The sequence below is a fragment of the Bos indicus x Bos taurus genome, chromosome 27 (genome assembly GCF_003369695.1).
Source record: "Bos indicus x Bos taurus breed Angus x Brahman F1 hybrid chromosome 27, Bos_hybrid_MaternalHap_v2.0, whole genome shotgun sequence".
NCBI lineage: Eukaryota > Metazoa > Chordata > Mammalia > Artiodactyla > Bovidae > Bos > Bos indicus x Bos taurus.
Genome location: NC_040102.1, coordinates 24,661,375 through 24,680,994, shown reverse-complemented (window position 1 = coordinate 24,680,994; position 19,620 = coordinate 24,661,375). Strand labels below are relative to the sequence as shown.

Sequence of the window (19,620 nt, the reverse complement as noted above, 5' to 3'; positions counted from 1 at the left end):
CACTTATTGACTGATCTTAGAAGATTCCTTGATTTTTATGAATTAAAAGATAATACCAAAAAAGAAAGAAAGAAAGAAAAAGAATCAAGGTCTATTAATGCATATATATGGAATCTAGAAAAATCATTCTATTGAACCTATTTGAAGGCCAGGGATAGAAATGTGAATGTGGAGAATGGACTTGTAGAAAGAAGTGGGGAAGAAGAGGGTAAGAAGAACTGAGAGGATAGCACTGCCATATATACACGACCATGTGTAAAACAGACAGCTAAAGGGAAGCTGCTGGAGAGCACAGGGAGCTCAGCTCTGTGCTCGGTGTCGACCTAGAGGGGTGGGATGGAGGGGTGGGAGGGAGGCACAAGAGGGAGGGGGATATATGTATACATGTAGCTGAGCCACATTGCTGTACAGCAGAAACTAGCACAGCATTGTAAAGCAAGTATACTCCAATAAAATAAAGAAGCAACCAACCAGCCAACAAATAAAAACATATATTTGTCCAAGTTGTGGAAATTTAGAGAGTTTTTATTTTCCCCTTTACACTTAATATGTTCAAGAGTTCCTATAGTTGAACTTGTATTACATTCCATAACCAAACACAAAAGGTGTTATTTAAAAAGAGGAATAAGGTACTATACTTAATAACTGAAGAAAAAAAAAGAGAAAAGAACCAGGGTCAAAATCAGTGAAGAAGGTTTAAGTTACTACACCCTTTGGATCAAAGAAAAATAGGAGACAACAAACCATACTTACAAGGGGTTCTGCATTTGAAGATGACCAGAGAATTAACAGAAGAAAATAGGAACGATGCCAAATATCTTTGCTAAGGTTTACTATATGGTCAGATCAATTTCCAAGGCTTAGATGTCAAAGTCTGGCTTCATATATTTTATGGTCCTGGCTGCTTACCAAGTAAGACTCATACAAATAGTTACCGGGTGGTTGTTTTTGGTGAAGTGTAATTTTATAACAAAACTGAGTAGCCTTTATAACAAATGCACTATTGTCCTCTGCATTTTATTATGCAGTAGGTGAAATAACGACGTTAGTCGATGACTCTTCCACTGCTTTCTGAGATTTCTGCCTCTTTGGGATTGTGATTAAGGCAAGACGCAGAGATAGAATATTCCCCACACGTGGTGACTTCCTAGCTTTAACTGCCCTAACAGCTCATGGCTGTGTGTGGAGAAATCATTACCAGGAGTTTCAAGAAGGAAGAATGCAGTCTCTAAGTTCTAATTCCCTAGAGGATATCAAATGATCAGAAGGAAAACCATGAAGTCAGTTCAGCTTCTGACCCTAAACTTCAAAGAAAAAGAGGAGTGATAGAAATGTAAAGTTGTGGGAAGACATCGTGCGTACATTTAGAAATTTTTGTACCTAAATAGTCGTTTTCCCTCATCCCTCTAATGAGTGATTATTTATTTATTTCTGTTTTTTTAATTGGAGTATAATTCCTTTACAGCGTTGTGGTAGTTTCTGCTGTACAACATGAATCATCTATGTGTGTGTGTGTGTATATATATATATATATATATATATATTCCCTCTGTCTTGAGCCTCCCACACATCCTACCCGACCCCACCTCTCTAGGTCATCATAGAGCCCCGAGCTGAGCTCCTTGTGTTATACAGTAGCTTCCCACTAGCTATCTATTTTATACACGGTAATGTATATATGTCAATACTACTCTCGCAATTTGTCCCACCCTATTCTTCCCCCGCTCCATGTCCATAAGTCCATTCTCTACATCTGTGTGTCTATTCCTGTTCTGCAAATTGGTTCACCAGTACATTTTTCTAGATTCCATATATATGCATTAATTATACGATATTTGCTTTTATCTGTTTGACTTACAAGTCATTGCTTTCTTAATACAAATTATATTATTGCTTGTTTCTAAGAGGACAATCCAGGCAGTTTTATAAATATCAGGATGGATCCGGCCAAAGTATAATTGTTTACACAAAAGCCCGAACTGCCTTCAGCATCTGAGGCATTTGACTCCAGAGGCACGCGGCAGAACAGCCCAGCCTGAAGGTCCAAGGCACGCAAGAGCCAAGTGGCCTGTCGTGGCCCTCCAAGCAGCTTGACATGTCACTCTCCTCACAGAAACGCATGCCGCTTGTCATGACATTCTGAGTGCTATACGTTGCATCACGTGTATATAGTTACAATTTCAAATATAATTTATGATCAAACCAGTCATGAATGGGGGATGGATGAGCAAAGAGTATAAATACATACTGGGTTCTGCCTAATTCCTTTTAAGCCTGTGGCCAAGCGGTACCCTCTGGTTCCCAGCCTCTCCCTTTCTCTCTGACCAGCCACCACTTAATATCGTTTAAGTCAATAATATGGTTATGAAGTCCCCATTCATAACTTAAAATGGCTGTGTACTTTGAGACTCAGAGCTAAAGCAAAAGACAAGTGTGCAGCTATTTTTACCCGGGGCACAGAGTATATGACTCATTAGTGAAAATTCTCATATGGTTTTTTGGTGAGATGAGGTATAATTTACCCAAAGTCCATAAACCAAGACCTTATTAGGATTACTTAACACTTAAACTTCCTCAACAGTGAGACTAAAAAGTCAATACTGATCCTCCTAAAAATGATCTGGTGACATGAATTAAAAGTCTAAAGAAGGTGCATATCCTGTGGGAAACAGACTTACAAGAAAGAATCAGGGATGCTGTCCTCCAATATAAAACAAAAAGTTTAATATAAAAAGAACAAAACAAAATGAAAAGTTAAAAAAAAAAGAATTAGGGATGCAGACAAAGATTTAAATATGAAGGTCCTTATCGAAGTATATTTTTAATAGAGAAAATTTGGAGTAAAAAAATCTAAGTATCCCATAATAAGAAAATAAAATGTGGTCTCTTTATGTGAAGGCATATTATGCAGTCATTAAAAAGCATGTCAGGAAAATTCTAATATCAATACACTGAAAATGAGCAGCCATGATTAGAAAATTAAAATATTAAATTTTATATATACTATGATCCTGATAATAAAATGTTTGGGCACAGAATAAATACTGAAAGAAAAAACAGTAAGTTACTTTGGTAGTTTTGACTGGGTGGTGCTGATTCTGTTTTCATCACAATATTTTTCTGTGTTTTCCACAATGTCCACAGTGATCTTGTATTAGTTTTATAATCATAAGCATAATATACAGTGCAAATTAAAGATATATCTGGATCATACAAAGCACTGCGCTAGATATAAAGCTGGAGCATAAAAGCTGTTTTGTTAATGTAACTTTTAAAGGAATGGTCCCTACATCAGCATCATACAGAAACTCAGAAACTCTCAACTATGTAAATTACTGATGGGCTCTAGGAGCTTTGACATGTATATTACTCAAGATCTTTCCAAGATCTTCTCTTCTGTGCTAAGGACATATTCTCATTGACAGAGGCTTACAGAATCCCTTTACTGGTATTCATCTGCCTGTCCCATAAAACATGACCTAGCAAGTCCCCTTCAGCAATTCTGAAAGAGGGACAGAGGGCCCCAGGTAATATGATGCACCCAGAGCGCATCTGCAGCTCTGACAGGTGCAAACAACGCCTCTCATCTAAATATAAATGGACTTAAGCAGTTTGGAAACAGTCTTTCCCACTTTCTATTCTGATCGAGCAAAAGAATGCTCTCTTCTTTAGTTCTGACTCTCTACGCTGGTTATTTTTTTATTTAGATTCACTTAAATTCAAAGAGAAGCAATGTTAGAACTCTAAGACGACAGAAAGAAAAGGATTTCCAAAATCTTGTGTGATTTGAACTGTTTTTGAAATTGTTAAGTTGAGGAGGAGATAAGGTATTAACATTTTTTAAAGTTTTCTGGACGAGCAAAAAAAAAAAAAAAAAAAAAACTGATGTTAACACATGCAGAAGGAAAGACTATCTAGTATTTAAGCCAGAAAGAGGATCTGATTTTTAATCAATGGAGTGGAAATTCTTTGGGGGAACATATAGAAGAACTCTGTGCCATTTCCAATTCCTGCCATTCTCTCTCCCATTACCCCTAAACGTTTTCTCCCCCTTCAGGATCCTGCTCAATGGTCACTTCTCAAAGGTCAGCCTTCTCTAACCTTCCCCTCTTCCCTCTCCCCCACTGACACACACACAGTCTTTCTCTTAGCTCCCCAGAGATCTGCCTTTCACACGTTCATTCCACATCATTATTTGTCAGTTTAAGAGCTTCTTGAGAGTAAGATAATATATCACTCATTTTTCCATTTCCAGCACCTAGGCTTAAGTTGGTTAATAGTGCACTATAGAACAAATGAACAGATGTGTAAGACACAGCTAAAAAGTCACAGATGAACCCAGTGCAAGAATAAGACAGTGCTACCACTAACAACCATGAAAAAAGAGAAGTTTATGGATGATCATTGGCTATCCTTAGCCACTAGCTTCTTTTTATTTGGGGGAGAAGGATAGGCTTATTAAAGAATATTAAGGCTACAATTCAATGCCAGATATTAGAAAAGGAACTTGGTAAGCATTGACTAAAGGGTTGAAATTTTCCGTTTTCGGTTTCCCTCTTTGTTGCTAGAAAATGAAACCGCAAAGCAAGATTGTCTAAGGACCAGTACATCTCTCAGGTTCTGGGGTTCAGGACTGATATGAATTCTCCTGCAACAGTTCTCCAGAGCTTGCAACCCAGCTCTATTCCAATCTCAAAGACTGTGCTCTTTTCAAACTCTTAGATGCCACAGTCCTACCTACCAAGACTGTGGTGTGCCACAACTAAGTTTAGCCCCACTCTCCTGGTCTGAAATAGTCACCTAAACCACAGGGGAAATTATTACCCATGATTTCCTAGATCTATGTAAGGAAGATACTTCCAAACCCAAATGCTATAAAATTGTATTTACTTGTCCCAACTCCTTCCCACTTGGGTTCAGATCACCCTTTACCTGCATATGTTTTGCAATACCTGTTGGCTCTTTATCTCTGCCCACTCCTCTAGCGTGCTCCCTCCACTTGAGAAATGTAGGCAGCACTTGGCTTCATAAATTTTCAAACTTCTCATCAGCTAATAAAAGGGTGTTTAGAGTTGGCAAAGGAATTATTGCATAGGAATTTCATTTGCCAACTGCCTAGCAATAGTTAATTTCCCAGGTGGTCCTTAATTAGATTTATCCACTGAAAGAGAAGGAAGAGGACTAATGATCACCCTTCAGACAGGAAGACTGAGTCTGAGGAAGCTCTCTATAGCACCGAAGACTCCAACTACATTATTGTAATGGACCAGAGTTTTTGTCTTACATTGCTAGTAAAGTTAGAAGCTGCTTTTAAATCTCTTATAGCAGAAATTCCCATATGCTATGGTCAACATAATAAATTTTTATAAAGCTAAATATACGCAATATGAAGGACTAGCCTCTACTGAGATTAGGCCCTTCCTGTATTTTGTTGTTGCTGTTAAAGAGTGTGTGCATGTGAACTCAGTAGTGTCCAACTCTTTGCAAACCCATGGGATTCTCCAAGCAAGAATAGAGTATTTCTTTCAAAAATAAAAGGTGGTAACAGAAGATGGTAGGACTTGTTTATATTTTTAATTGGCACTTTAAAAAGCTGGTAATCCTATATTAATTTCCAAAATTCAATAAACCTGGAAAACTGGGATCCTCATCCCTAAAGTGGTTAGCTCAGAGCTGGTCACCAAGGAAATGGTATCTATGACTGCTGCTGCTGCATGCATATTAAATTGATCTCACATGGGTGGAGGGGCTTCTAAACTCTATTCTAAACTCATCATTCTCTACAGATCTCAAGCTGAAGCCCAGAGATCAAGGAGGCCCTGTAGATACAGGTTGAATCCGTTCATACAGATTCAAGTTAGGTAGTTTCCTCGGAAATATACCTACCTGCTGCTGCTGCTGCTGCTGCTAAGTCACTTCAGTCATGTCCGACTCTATGCAACCCCATAGACGGCAGCCCACCAGGCTCCCCTGTCCCTGGGATTCTCCAGGCAAGAATACTGGAGTGGGTTGCCATTTCCTTCTCCAATGCATGAAGATGAAAAGTGAAAGTGAATTCGCTCAGTCGTGTCCGACTCTTAGCGACCCCATGGTCTGCAGCCTACCAGGCTCCTCCATCCACGGGATTTTCCAGGCAAGAATACTGGAGTGCGGTGCTGTTGTTTTCTCCAATACCTACCTGAGAAACCCTCAACTATATATGCAATATTCTGAGATGGGTATTGGTCCTTTGCCTCAATAACAACTTTATTAAAAGGATTTTACTGTATTCCATTCACAGGGACACCCGGACCGTGATCGGCACAAAGCAAGCGTTCAGTAATTACTTATTTTCAACAGTATCCTAGAAGCTGGGGATACTGATCCCGACAAGGCTCCACCTAAAACGGAGGGAAACACATTTGGCATTCTCTCCGGGCTCCTCTGGGCTCCACGTGTGATGGAGGAACTAGCGGTCACCTGTGAACCCCGTGGCTGAAGAGTAAGACAAAGGCGGGGCCGACGGGACGGGTGAATGGCTCTGCAATCCCGTCCGCGCGCGTAGGGTGACTTTTCCCGGCTAGGACTTTGCCTAGGCAGTAGGAACTGTGCCAGGCGCCGGCGTCCAGCCCTCTGGCTGTAACGGGAAGCCGTGCAGCAGGCAAGTGCCTCTGCCCCCTGGCGCCCGTTCCCCCGGCTTCGGATGAAATTGTGACCCACCGCCCTCTTCCCAGCCCTTGGAACCCGGCCCTATCTCTCTGGGCGCGCAGCCTATCACGTGGCGCGGCGGTGCTGGGGGTGGGGGGGGGGGGGGGGTGGGACCGCGGCTCCGCGGTTATTGGTGGACGGCGCGCGTCTCGGGCGCGCCCATTGGCTGCGGGGGGCGTTCACGGGAAAGGGGGGTCTGGGAAGGCGTCCCGAGTGGGGAGAGGTGGCCTGAAAGTTAAAGGGAGCCGCGCGGCGGCTGGAAGTTGGAGTCCCAGGTGAGGGGCCGCAGGGAGGAGGCGGGAGGGCTGCTCTAGCGCACGGACGGATGCGGCTGCCCGCGGAGGGCGCCCACCTGAGCCCCGGCCCCCGCTCCTGCTGTCGCCGCCGCTGCCCCCGCCACCCTGGCTGGGATGCTGCCGCAGGCTGGCGCCTCCGCACCTCGGGGCTTATGAGCTGTACCAGGTACGTCCCCCACCAAGCCCGCAAGGCCAGGTGCCCGACCACAGAAACGGCGACGAGGGCACGCATCAGGGACCCTCTCTGGTGCCTGCCTCACACACTTTCTTAGGCCAGCTTGCAGTTACACTCTGGGCATGGGACACTCTAGAAGGGCTTGAGGAAACTGTTGCTTCCTCGTGGAGAGGGCAATGCAGGGACCAGAGGTTGGATGGAGCCTGGCCGGACCCACGTGATGCACCGATTGGGGGTCCTGGCCACGATGGGAGGCTGGGGCTGGGAGTCCAGACCACTCTTGGTCCCTACTGTGCCGAGTTCGAACCTGACACTAGGCTTTTCCGCCTGGGAACCGACACTCCTAGAGCTGAGCCCTGGGATCTTGAGCAGAAGGGAAAGTCGCTGCGTCTCTCACCCCGCCTCGATTGCCCGTTACAACGTAGGGAAACACACTAGGTGATCTCTCAGGTCGCCGAGGGGGCTACGGGACACGGAGCGCACCGGCGGCTGGGGCCACTCCGAGCCGAGCCACCTCGGGTCCCCGGCCCCCAGACGGGCCGTCCTGGGCCGGCGGGGTCGAGGTGGCCGCGCGGGGACGCTCTCGCGGCGCCTCTCCGTCCGGGGTGGCCCCGCCGCCCCGCCCTGGTGTGATAACTAGGGCTCCTCCTCCTCGTCGTCTTCCTCCCCCTGCCGGTCACAACTCCGGGAACCCAGCCCAAGCCCTGCCTCCCGGACACACACCGAGGCTCACGTAGTCTGGTGGCGGCAGCCTCCCCTGCCACCTCCCTCCGGGTTCTCCGATGCAGCGAGCCAGCTGGAAAGGGGGCTTCCCCGCGGCCCCACAGGTGGGTTCCCGCCCGGCGAAGGATCTCTGGGAGGGGTTGGGAGCGGGGTGCAGCCCGGGCCTGGCTGGACCCAGGAGACAGTGACCTGTGGGATCTTCGAAGCCAGGACGCCCTGGCCTGCCCCCGTGTCCTGTTCCTGTCCGTTTTGAGTCCAGAGAAAGAGGTGTGGAAGCGACTCAGTGCAAAAGAGAGAGCAGAGAGCCCAGAACATACTAGAAGGTTTGGGCTCTCTCCTGGTATTGTTTGCTGCAGAAGAGGAGAAAATTGAGAACTTGGAGAGTTGCTAGAAGATGTTGGGGCCTGTGGTGTGTGTGGCCAGGCCTCCCTGGGAGACCCACGGCCCAGGAGAAGCCAGAGGAAGGCCTTCAGGCTGGGGTGCAGAGGAGAAGAGGAAATGGTTCATTTGGCAGGGTTGTCCAGGAGCCAAGACTAAAGTGAAGACAGCTGGAGGATTTACCCCAAAAGTAAAGTTGAGGTATTTAGGGAAAAGTTAGTGGGAAAAGAAGAACCATCAGGCAATATCAGCAACCCAGAATGTCAGAGCTCAAAGGGATCTCAGGGGAGAAGCTCAAGCCCAGAGAGTTTGAGTAATTTGCCCTGAGTGCCACAATGGCACCCCACTCCAGTACTCTTGCCTGGAAAATCCCATGGACAGAGGAGCCTGGTAGGCTGCAATCCATGGGGTCGCTAAGAGTCGGACACGACTGAGCGACTTCACTTTGACTTTTCACTTTCATGCATTGGAGAAGGAGATGCCAACCCACTCCAGTGTTCTTGCCTGGAGAATCCCAGGGACGGGGGAGCCTGGTGGGCTGCCGTCTATGGGGTCGCACAGAGTCAGACATGACTGAAGTGACTTAGCATAGCATAGCCACAGCAACGTGTAGGCATTCCTAGGCCAGTGTGCTGTATTTCATATTGGACACTTCTAGATGCAAACACTGTGCCATTTTAACTTATCTCTTTCCTATAACATGCAACCTCATCCACAGATATTTATCTCAGAGATGCTTTGGATGGCGGTGACAGAATAGAGGAGTCCAAGTGGCATCTAGGGCTGCGAATAACAGCCCCATGGTCAGAGTACCATGGGAAAGATGCCAACTTTGTTCACACTATGGCAGCCAAACCTTTTGGGAGCAAATAGAGAAATGCCAAAGGCGTAGGTGGCCACATCTTTAAAACAAAAATTATACCTGGTAACTTGGTTGTCAACGCTTACCTTCACAACGTAGCTTCAGTGTTCCTGGTGAGTTATTGGTGCGTCTGATATTTCTGTCTTTTCTTATCAGAGTGCAAGAGAATGGGGGAGGCAATGTGTTGGCCTCAATACAAAAGAAAAAGATTTGCCTTCTATAAAAGGCACAGCCAGAGAGTCAGTAGTTCAGCTGCTTGAAACTGTGAAGGTTATAGGGTTATTTTCTGTACAAGTTGATAGATTTTAGAGAAGAATCACCATTACACGTAACCCTTGCCAGCTGTCTTGAGAGGGTGTGTTGTTTGTTACTAGTGGAACAGGGAAAACTTTTATGCAAAACTCTCCATGTTCTTTCTGATTTGCATGGAGTGTTAGGGTTTGTCCTCTTTTTGACCAGAAACACTGAAATGTACCCTTAGACACGTCCAGTCTCTCATGGGGCAAGACTGATCTCCTAGGCATCTATTTGGAAGCAAAAGTTTTGAGAATCCCTGCTGGTCTGAGTAACAGCTACTCACAGTCTCGTGACCTTGTCCTGCAAAGAACTGGTATCCAGGTCCGATGTCATCTCTGCTGGTTCAGTTGTGTGTCCACATCTCCTTCTGGTTTTTTTTTCCCTGACCAACCTTGGTGACTCATATTACCTGGCTTGGGCGAGGGAAAGGGCAGAGCTCCCAAAGAGTCTCTCATAAGAGAGGGCGTGAGTACAGCCCAACGCATCCTGTGTTGGAACTGATCATTTTCATGCCATTTAAGGATTAAAGCACCTATCCAGGTGCCTGCCTTTCAGGAACTTAGGAAGCTCTGATTACCTTGCGTGTCTCCAGTGACAGGAGTGTGTCTGGGTGTTGGTCATCATGGTCAGGGTCCATCAGGGAGTTTCTGAGCAGAAGATCAGGAAGGCTTACACCAAACCAGCACTTTGGTGCACCAGTTCTTGGAGAATGATCTGGTGAATAAAAACTGGAATCTACCTGTGAGGACAGACAAGGGAGCCAAGAGTCAGACTGCACCCTCTGTTGAGGCCACAGGGGTTAGTGACCTCCCCTCCAGCGCTGGCGACACTGAAAAAGTGAAGGGATTCTGGGCCGGAGCCCAAGAGGAACACCTGGGCCCCCAGGTGGTTCACCTTCCTTTTGCCTTTCGTGGAGAAAGTCACACAACCAATTCCACTCTGGAAAGTGCCAGTGGAATTGTTTGTTTAGTTCCAGTCCACCGTGCCAGTGGAGTCTGGCTCTGACTCCAGCCTTACCTCCTTAACCCCCCAACCCCCTGTTCTTAAAGCTCGGTGATAAAAGGGATCCCAGGGGTACATTTATACCTCTGGGTCCAAATACTGAAACTTTACCAAGGCTTTCAACTAAGCCTCTCCAACTGGCGGGGTTAGAACTTGAGAGCAATTGCGGTTGACTGCAAGTGTGCAGGAGAAGGCAATGGCACCCCACTCCAGTACTCTTGCCTGGAAAATCCCATGGACAGAGGAGCCTGGTAGGCTACAGTCCATGGGGTCGCTAAGAGTCAGACACGACTGAGCGACTTCACTTTGACTTTTCACTTTCATGCATTGAAGAAGGAAATGGCAACCCACTCCAGTGTTCTTGCCTGGAGAATCCCAGGGACGGGGGAGCCTGGGGGGCTGCTGTCTATGGGGTCGCACAGAGTCAAACACGACCGAAGCGACTTAGCAGCAGCAGCAGCAAGTGTGCAATTGCTTTCGCTGATCTGCTTGTGTCAGAATTCTGTTTCCAAAATATTTTGAGAGCTCCCCAATCATTTTCTAATGATCTGTTTTAAGGTGGTGCGGGAAAGCACGTAGAGAGCCTGCAGTTGACCTTGTGCTGACTCAGGCCAGGAGGAAGCTGCTGTGGCCGAGGAGGAACCCTTCCTCCCTTAGTTCATACCCAGGTTGTCAGGGGTGGGCAGAGGAGGAAGGGCTGGGATATGTGGCTTTGCCTGCTGTTTGGTTATTTTTAATTAACAATTCATTCAAAAAACAAAAGCTACCTGTGTTAAAAGTAGAACTGAATGATTCCAATGCATTCTAACAGAGTTTTGCAATGAACAGAGGAAAAGAAAAATTGAATTACTTTTTAGGCATAGGGTTTTTTGGTGTTTGTTTGTTTTACATTGAACCCCTTAGTGAACCCCCCACTGACATTTTTTTTTTTTAAAGCTGTCTTGCCCAGTTCAGTCAGAACTTGCCTTTCCAGAACAATTGCATGGGTGTAAACAAATATAATAGCCAATTTTCTCCTAAAATTTTCACTTGTTTCACTGTGTTAGAGGAGAAACAGTAACACAGATATCCTTTAAAATGCATCTTGATGGCTACTTTCTGGCTATAAATTAAGATAAAAACATTTAGAAAGGTTGAGCCATTTCAGGCTAATACAGGTACTTGTGTTTATTGTTTTGTCTCTGAACGTGTGGGTTTCTCCACTTGGTCATTACTAAGTGATTCCTGCATCCCGAGGAAGTGCTGTTTTTGTTTGTTTTGGAAAATGGGATCAAACCCAATATGTCTTCATACTTTCTCATTTTTCTTTATATATTTGATCATCAAAATCAAGCTGAAGAGCAGATATTATTTATGGGTCTGGTATTGTATGTGAGACCAATGATCTCCACTCTTGTCAGAAGATGAGCAACATTTTGCCAGTCTTTCTCCTGAACTACCATCATCAATCCACAGCACAGCAACCCCCATGGAGGGGAGACGAGGGGAGGCCTGAGAGTTGGTACCCCAACATACCACCACACACTGTTGCCACACTAGAGCCTTTGCCATGCAGGAAGATGTGATTGGCAACTAATCCAGATCCTGTGTTCTGTGATTCTCAGACCAAAGATTTTAATCCAGATTTCATCACTGACTTCTTCAGTTAGCCCTTTGGAACTGTCAAATCAGGATATCAATTTGCCATGGTAAATAGAAATTCAAATAGCTTGGCTCTAGTGTGACAATAGTGTTGGGTGAATTTTGGCAAATCTTAAGATATCTGAGATGTTTTACTATATTCATTCTGTTTTCTTGGTTAGAGAAGTTCTATTATTTTAGAAAAGATAAGACAGTACAAATCAGGAAAACAGAAATTTCCTGAAATCCCATCACCTTGATATTTTGGCAGTTTTAAGTATATCTCTAGTCTTTATTCTGTGCATATATGTAATAATTTTGCCCTACAAATCCAGTCTTTCTGTATAATTTTATCTTCTCCATTTTTTACATTGACAGTGAAAGTCAAAGTCACTCAGACATGTTCGACTCTTTGTGACCCCATGGACTGTATAGTATAGACTTGATTGTATAGATTGTACAGACTGGACTGTATAGAATTCACCAGGCCAGAATACTGAAGTGGGTAGCCTTTCCCTTCTCCAGGTTATCTTCCCAACGCAGGGACCAAACCCAGGTCCCCTGCATTGCAGATGGATTCTTTACCAGCTAAGCCACAAGGGAAGCCCAAGAATACTAGAGTGGGTAGCCTATCCCTTTTCTAGCAGATCTTTCTGACCTCAGAATCAAACCAGGGTCTCCTACATTGCAGGTGGATTCTTTACAAACTTAGCCATCAAGGAAATCCATTTTTTACATTAATCTTATATTATGAATTTTTATGCCTTTTAAATATTTTTTACAAATAATGATTTTAATGATGATATAAAATTGTATCACATGAATATAGTATATTTGATTTAATCGGCTACCTGTTATTGGTCAGTTTATTTTCTCACATTTCTCCCTCCACTTAATGTTGCATTGAACAATTTAATACATTAATCTTCATGCATTTTAAATTATTCCCTTAAGTTTAACACTTGTATGTGATATAAGAACCTGAAAATAAAAGATTTAGAAATTTTGTGCCATTTGGACTAATATAGATATTTGTACTATCTTTTGAAATTCTTTCCTAACTCATTAGGTAAAAACAGGCACTATTTTCTAATCTAAATTTCTTAAATTACTTATAATTTTGACATTTTGCATATTTATAAGCCACTTTTAAATTTCTTCTATGAATTTTCTATTTGTGCTCTTTGCTCATTTTTCTACATGGAATATTTGACTTTGTTATTATTTTATAAAATCTCTTTATATATTAATGTATTAACAGTTTGCTGCCATTCTTTTTGGAAAATATTTCCCCAGTTTGTCTTTTTTTTTTTTTAGTTTTACTTACTTTATTCCCTTATAGAAAAAACATGGTTTTTATGAAGTCAGATTCATGTAATCTTTAGCATGATTCTCTTTGCTTTTTATTCTTATAGAGGCTGTTTTCACTGTAGAAAAAAAAATTATTCACTGATACGAAAAGTTTAAAAATACTAAATTTCTGGCACTTTTTAAAAAACATACTAGAATATAAAAATCTATTGTACATTGAATGAAGACAGGTTGGGGTCTGTCTTCACTACTGAATCTAGGGTCTGGCATCATGCCTGGCACATAGCAAATGACAATCAGTATTTGTGGGAGGAATTAATTTCTTTTTATTGGATGAAAGCAGGATTTACCAAACTGTGTTCAGCAAGGTGCTCCACAAAAAATGGAGGCTTCCCTCATTAGGAATAAGTTTTGGAAACTCCACAAACAGCATGCGCTTTTCATTATTCCCCACAATCATCAGTGCACTGAAGGCCTCAAGAAGTCCTGACAGGGAATCCCATGAACTGGTTTTAAGACCAGTGGTTCCATACTTCTTTGGTTTTAACCTTGGGCCTCTCCCCCTGCCCACCCTCCACTTACGCTTTTAATCTCCCCTGAAACCACGGTCACACTGGACCACCCTTGAGTTAACAATGAGCTGTGGCCACGTGGGCGGAGATGAAGGCAAACGCAGCTTGCCAGTCCCTGTTGGAAGGATGAATCTGAATGTCTGTCTGATCTCCTTTCTGTTTCTGTCTTTCCTCTTGGCCAGGGTTCTAGCGTGTTCCTCTAGCCCCGTGATGGCCGTGGACATCGAGTGCCGGTACAGCTGCATGGCCCCCTCCTTGCGCAGAGAGCGGTTTGCCTTCCAGATTGCCCCAAAGCCAAGCAAACCTCTGAGGCCTTGTATTCAGCTGAGCGGCAAGAATGAAGCCAGTGGGACGGTGGCCCCGACGGTCCAGGAGAAAAAGGTGAAGAAGCGGGTGTCCTTCGCCGACAACCAGGGGCTGGCCCTGACGATGGTCAAAGTGTTCTCCGAGTTCGATGACCCGTTAGATATTCCTCTGAACATCACCGAGCTCCTGGACAGCATCGTGAGCCTGACAACAGCGGAGAGCGAGAGTTTTGTGCTGGATTTCTCGCAGCCATCAGCGGACTACCTGGACTTCAGAAATCGGCTTCAGACCGACCACGTGTGCCTGGAGAACTGCGTTCTGAAGGACAGGTCCATTGCAGGCACCGTGAAGGTGCAGAACCTCGCGTTCGAGAAGACGGTGAAAGTCCGGATGACCTTTGACACCTGGAAGAGCTTCACAGACTTTCCCTGTTGGTACGTGAAGGACACGTACGCGGGTTCAGACAAGGACACGTTCTCCTTTGACATCAGCTTGCCTGAGAAAATTCAGTCTTACGAGAGGATGGAGTTCGCCGTGTGCTATGAGTGCAATGGACAGACGTACTGGGATAGCAACAAAGGCAAAAACTATAGGATCATCCGGGCGGAGCTGCAGTCTACCCAGGGAACAGCCCAGCCGCCAAACGGACCAGATTTTGAAATAGCCTTTGACCAGTTTGGAAGCCCTCGGTGTTCCTACGGTCTGTTTCCGGAGTGGCCTAGTTATTTAGGATACGAGAAGCTTGGGCCATACTACTAGTGACAGCCTGGGATGGAGCCGGGCTCAGTGGGTGCGGATGAGCCGAGCTGCAGTCGTCCTGAGATGGAGAGGGAAGCCCGGAGAAGAGCTGAACTGCCATCATACACAGTTTTGAAAGTAAAGGATCCTAGTCACTTTTCTCCTTCAATCAGCCAAGACAGCCAGGTTTTGATCACAGAAATGGGTTCACGCTTGGAGGAGATGGCTGTGCTGGTCCGTTTGGCAATGACGGTCTGTCTGAGCAGGATGATGCTGGAAAGGGTCTGGACGGGACCCAGGCTTGTGGGCAGCCCTGGCTAGGCCAGAGGATGTTGGCTCAGTGATAAGGAGTCCCTCTCCTCTTGGGTGTGGGAAGTCAGTCCCCTGGCAAGCCCTCGGTCCTCCCCGTGGCCCCTCTTCTGGGGGTCTTCACCACCCAGCCGGGGCCTTCTCACCTGTTGCATGGGCTTTACACTTTATCTCTGCATTTTTTGTGCACTTGGTTTTCTTCCACAGTTCAGCTGCTGTTCAGGAAAAGATGATGCAGGCCGATCAACTTGTGATGGAGACGGGCATTTCCTCTTTCTGACCCTGTTTTGACAGCCCAGCAGAGAACAACACACCAGCAATGGGAAGTCAGCTGGCTCCTGGGCGGTGTCACCAATGGTGCACTAGGCTGATGCCAGCAGGACAGGCATGAATGGGACGCTTAGCTTCTCCTCTTGGCTTTGGGGGAGCTTTCTAAGCCCTCGCTCTTACCCTGAGTCACCGGACAGCTTGGTTACAAGACTTGTTGTAACTTGCTCAGCTGGCTTGCCCGTGTCTCTTTCTTCACAAAAGGATTTTAGAATCTCTTTTCCTGGAGAGTCATCATTTACACCATGTTTGGGACGTTTGGATTTGCAGATTCAATATATCCTCCACACCTCCAGAAAACATTTGGTTGTATTTTGACTCTGATTTACAACATCCACATTGTAAACAACACTTTACCAGCCCCCACGGACTTTGATTTGGTAGTTCTTATTTATGGTGTGTGGGTGTGGAAAGGGATGGGGAGAAAAACCTCATCAAGTTCTCAGATTTGATTTTTACTGTTTGCCAACTCTGAAGTATCATAGACTCATTGTTCTTAACCACATTGGACTAAAACATTAAAAGTCTGTTGGTTCACACTGTTGTGAGATTCCTGGGACTTTCCTCATCCAATGGATCCCCAAATCCTGTGATTTTTCTTGGGCAAGATTCATTGGTACTTGGGAGTGTTTAAAAAGTACTTTTATATGTGTATTTGTAGAAGGTTTGGGTTTTGTTTTTATTTTCAGAACTTAATTAAAGGACCGCCTCGTTTTTCTTCTGCCTGATCTTACTAAAGCGAGGTCTTCCTAAGGGGAGGCAGGAGACGGGATACCCCACTCCCTAGATCTGGGGACACAGACCTTGGACTCTGCACGCAAAGAGCCTTCTTTTGCTTGCATTCTCCAGATCAGTTGGAAGAGACCTCCTGGTTTCTGTGGCTTTTGTAAATCAGCATTGAGCAGATCTCGAGTGTCTTGGCTCCTAGAGTTTTGTGGTTGGGTTTGTTTTTTTTTTTTCTTTTCTTTTTGAACTTTAAAATGTTTTGATTTTTTAAAATGCTCTTAAGTGGTGTTCCATAGAGTTCTTATCCCTGAAACCGGCTGTGATTAGTCTGCAACGTAGTGCTTAATTTTTTATGTCTCTCCCCCGTGGCCAATGCTGGGGGATTACATGCTAATAAAATTTAAGGGACAATCACATTTTTTTCTTATGCTGACATTGGGCAGAACTAGGTTTTATGTAAGCATGTCTTACATCCAGTACACAGACAAGATTCTCTATATTATAAATCTGGTGATCAGAATTGTTATACAAGAGTGTAAATCTACACCATTTGGAAGCAAACCTAATTTTATACGGGTCATGAATTTATTTTGCTTTAAGAAGTCCCCTCCCTCCTGTAGTTTATGAAAGGTACAAAGTGTGCTGTCATTTCCTTATGACTAGATCGTTCTCTGTTAGTAAGAAAAATGCCCCAAGTGACTTCTGTATGGTTTTCAGTCATTGTGATCTGAAGGCATTCCCGTGTCAAAATTTGAAATATGGTAATTCAGTGATAAGTATCTCTTTCAAAACAACCACAAACCCTCCCCCTACCCTTCTTTCCTCCCAGCTCACCCCAGCTTTTGTGCTGGGGCACTGGTTGCAAACCCCCTCACCAGTGCACCTGGGTTGCTCACCCCACCGGGCAAGTCCTTACCTGCTGGCAAAGAAAGACCCTTCTCTGACTAAAGCAAGTGCCTGCCCTGGCTCCGCAGCAGCACTGTCAGGCAGTGAGGTTTTGGCCTCTGAAGAGCACTATCTCCTCTTCACCAGTCAGTCTCCTTTTGGGCTTCCCACATGGTGCTAGTGGTGAGGAACCCACCTGCTAATGCAGAAAACTTAAGACAAGTTTGAGCCCTGGGTTGGGAAGATTCACTGGAGGAGATCATGGCAACCCACTCCAGTGTTCTTGCCTGGAGAATCCCACAGACAGAGGAGCTTGGCGGGCTGCCGTCCATAGAGTCATAAAAAGTTGGACACTACTGAAGTGATTTAGCACACGCATGCTGTCTGCTTTGGGGCCAGTTCTCTCCCAGGATACCAACAGCTGGCCTCAGGACCTGCTCCCAGGGGCTCTCTCCTCGGTTCCTAACTCACCAGCAGTAATATGTCCACACACTTCAGAAAGGGACAGGTTTCTTATCTGGAGACATGACTGTAGCCTGACCTGTAGGTCTGACTCTCTTGGTTATAATGACAAGTGGCCCCTTCCCAACTCGCCCCCGCCACCGCCCCCCCAAAGGACCAGCCTTCTGCCAGTGGTGCAGCTGTCCAGGGGCGGGGAGGCAGCTTCATTTCTGTTTCACATTTATTCCCCCATATGTCCTGGGGAGCGTTTGCAAATTAGGTGCAATAAATAAACTAGGTGCTCTAAAGATAGATTTTATACAATAAGCTTTCAGTGTTTCTTGGAAGATGGCAGCATTTGGGCAAGACTGTTTGTTTTTTTCTTCAAGTGTTCTTGTTACAGGTGAAAAACAGTGAAGTTACGTAGTTCTCCAGAGATTAAAATGATTTCAGAGTCAGGGTAGAGTGTATTTTCTAAGATTGAACGGTGGCAAAACATTATTCTTTCAATGTTTTTTCTAAAGATGTAAATTTTAAACTGCTAAAAGAATGTTTTGGGGTTTTGATCTTTGCTTATTATTTGACATTTTTAAAAACAAGCATTACTTGTAGTCACTGGGATACTAAATGACTTCTGTCTATATATACATATGTGTACAAACCCCCCAAAAGTATTGGCTCACTTTTCAGAAGAGCCGTGGGCTAGGGTTTCCCTCTTAATGGACAGTGAGTGAAAACTTCAGTATCCTTCCGTCAAAGCCCTCGACAGGATGTGATTTGCTAGAGAAAGCACCATGGCTTCTGCCCTGGGAGGTCCTGACGTCCTCGTCTTTCCTGAAATGACCACGGACATTGGGGCTAAGATGTTATACTTACAGTGGGATCTCTCAGGTCATCTGAAGACACTTTGCCAGTGTATCTTCACTTCCTGAAGTGGGACACATCTGAACGGGGAGGGACAGACAGCCGTGCGGACGGGCAGCTTTTCCTTGTTAGGGTTGTAAAGCATTGGAGCGCAAGTTGTAAAGCTGTGGATGCTTTTAGTCTTGTTTATCAGTTTCTAAAGTCGGCTGGACCTGTGAGGACTCCAAGAACACAGCTGTGGTGGTGGCAGTCTGCTCTTACTTCTATGTGAATGTAGAACCGGAGACTCAACTTCATTTTCATGCCTAAAAGTGCCTTGTCGAGAAAGTTCCACAGGTTTTTTTTTTAATACATATTTTTGTACAAAAAGGGGAAATGCACTTTAAAAATCACAAGAATGGATGCCTTGTGTGTAGTATAAGAGAGTGGTTTGTTTGGATCTCAAATGCAAAAATGTAATAAAGGTAGAAAACCCAAAATGGAAAGTGTCCTATTTTAAAACTGACTCTCTTACAGTCAGAGGTTGGGGAGGAACATTTTCAATCAGTGTGTTTCCACATATAGAAAGCCAGTTTCCAAAAGGGCTAGGACACAATCAGTGGCTAAGCTGAAAAGCTGGAAGATGCAGAGAAAGGAGTAATTGCTTTTTAAGCTGTTAAAGCAGCCAAGGCTGATTACAACTAAGAAAGTGATTGCCAGGGAAGAGGAACAGGGGCCTGAGTTGTTATAAATCGTTTTTAATGATCTCAGGGTAGATCTCTTCCTACCCTCTCACTTGCTCTTGAAGAGTATTTTTGGTTTAATGTATGCAACAGTGGGAAAACTAATAAGCAGCTATCATAACTTGGAACTGTTTAATCAGACAGACTTTGCAACCAGCAAACCACACAGCTCCTAGTGGGGCCCTGCCTCCAAGGGGTGCAGGACATTCACCCTAAGTAAGAGTTCAGAGATGTTTTATTTCAAAGTTCAGAAGATGGGATGCAGGCGAGGTCAACTGCTGCCAGATGTTTCCTGCCAATCAGTCTCAGCTACAGGGGAAAGGCAGTGGTGTTTCTGCCGTAGAAAGAGTATTTTCAGTCTTAGCTCCTGGTCAATAAG

At 44.8% G+C, this 19,620-nt stretch overlaps 1 protein-coding gene across 2 annotated transcripts; it reads left to right on the top strand.

Annotated features, from left to right (window-relative positions):
- The first annotated feature begins 6,885 nt into the window (after nucleotides 1-6,885).
- On the top strand, nucleotides 6,886-18,998 carry PPP1R3B (protein phosphatase 1 regulatory subunit 3B). 2 transcript variants are annotated; one of them, XM_027529838.1, is made up of 3 exons: nucleotides 6,921-7,149; nucleotides 7,855-7,985; nucleotides 14,106-18,998. In XM_027529838.1, exon 3 carries the CDS (start codon nucleotides 14,134-14,136, stop codon nucleotides 14,986-14,988), a length of 855 nt encoding a protein of 284 aa, XP_027385639.1. In that variant the 5' UTR covers nucleotides 6,921-7,149; nucleotides 7,855-7,985; nucleotides 14,106-14,133; the 3' UTR covers nucleotides 14,989-18,998. The 2 variants fall into 2 exon arrangements, with proteins under 2 accessions (XP_027385638.1, XP_027385639.1); XM_027529837.1 differs by lacking the exon at nucleotides 7,855-7,985 and having other exon boundaries at nucleotides 6,886-7,149.
- The last annotated feature ends 622 nt before the right edge of the window (nucleotides 18,999-19,620 follow it).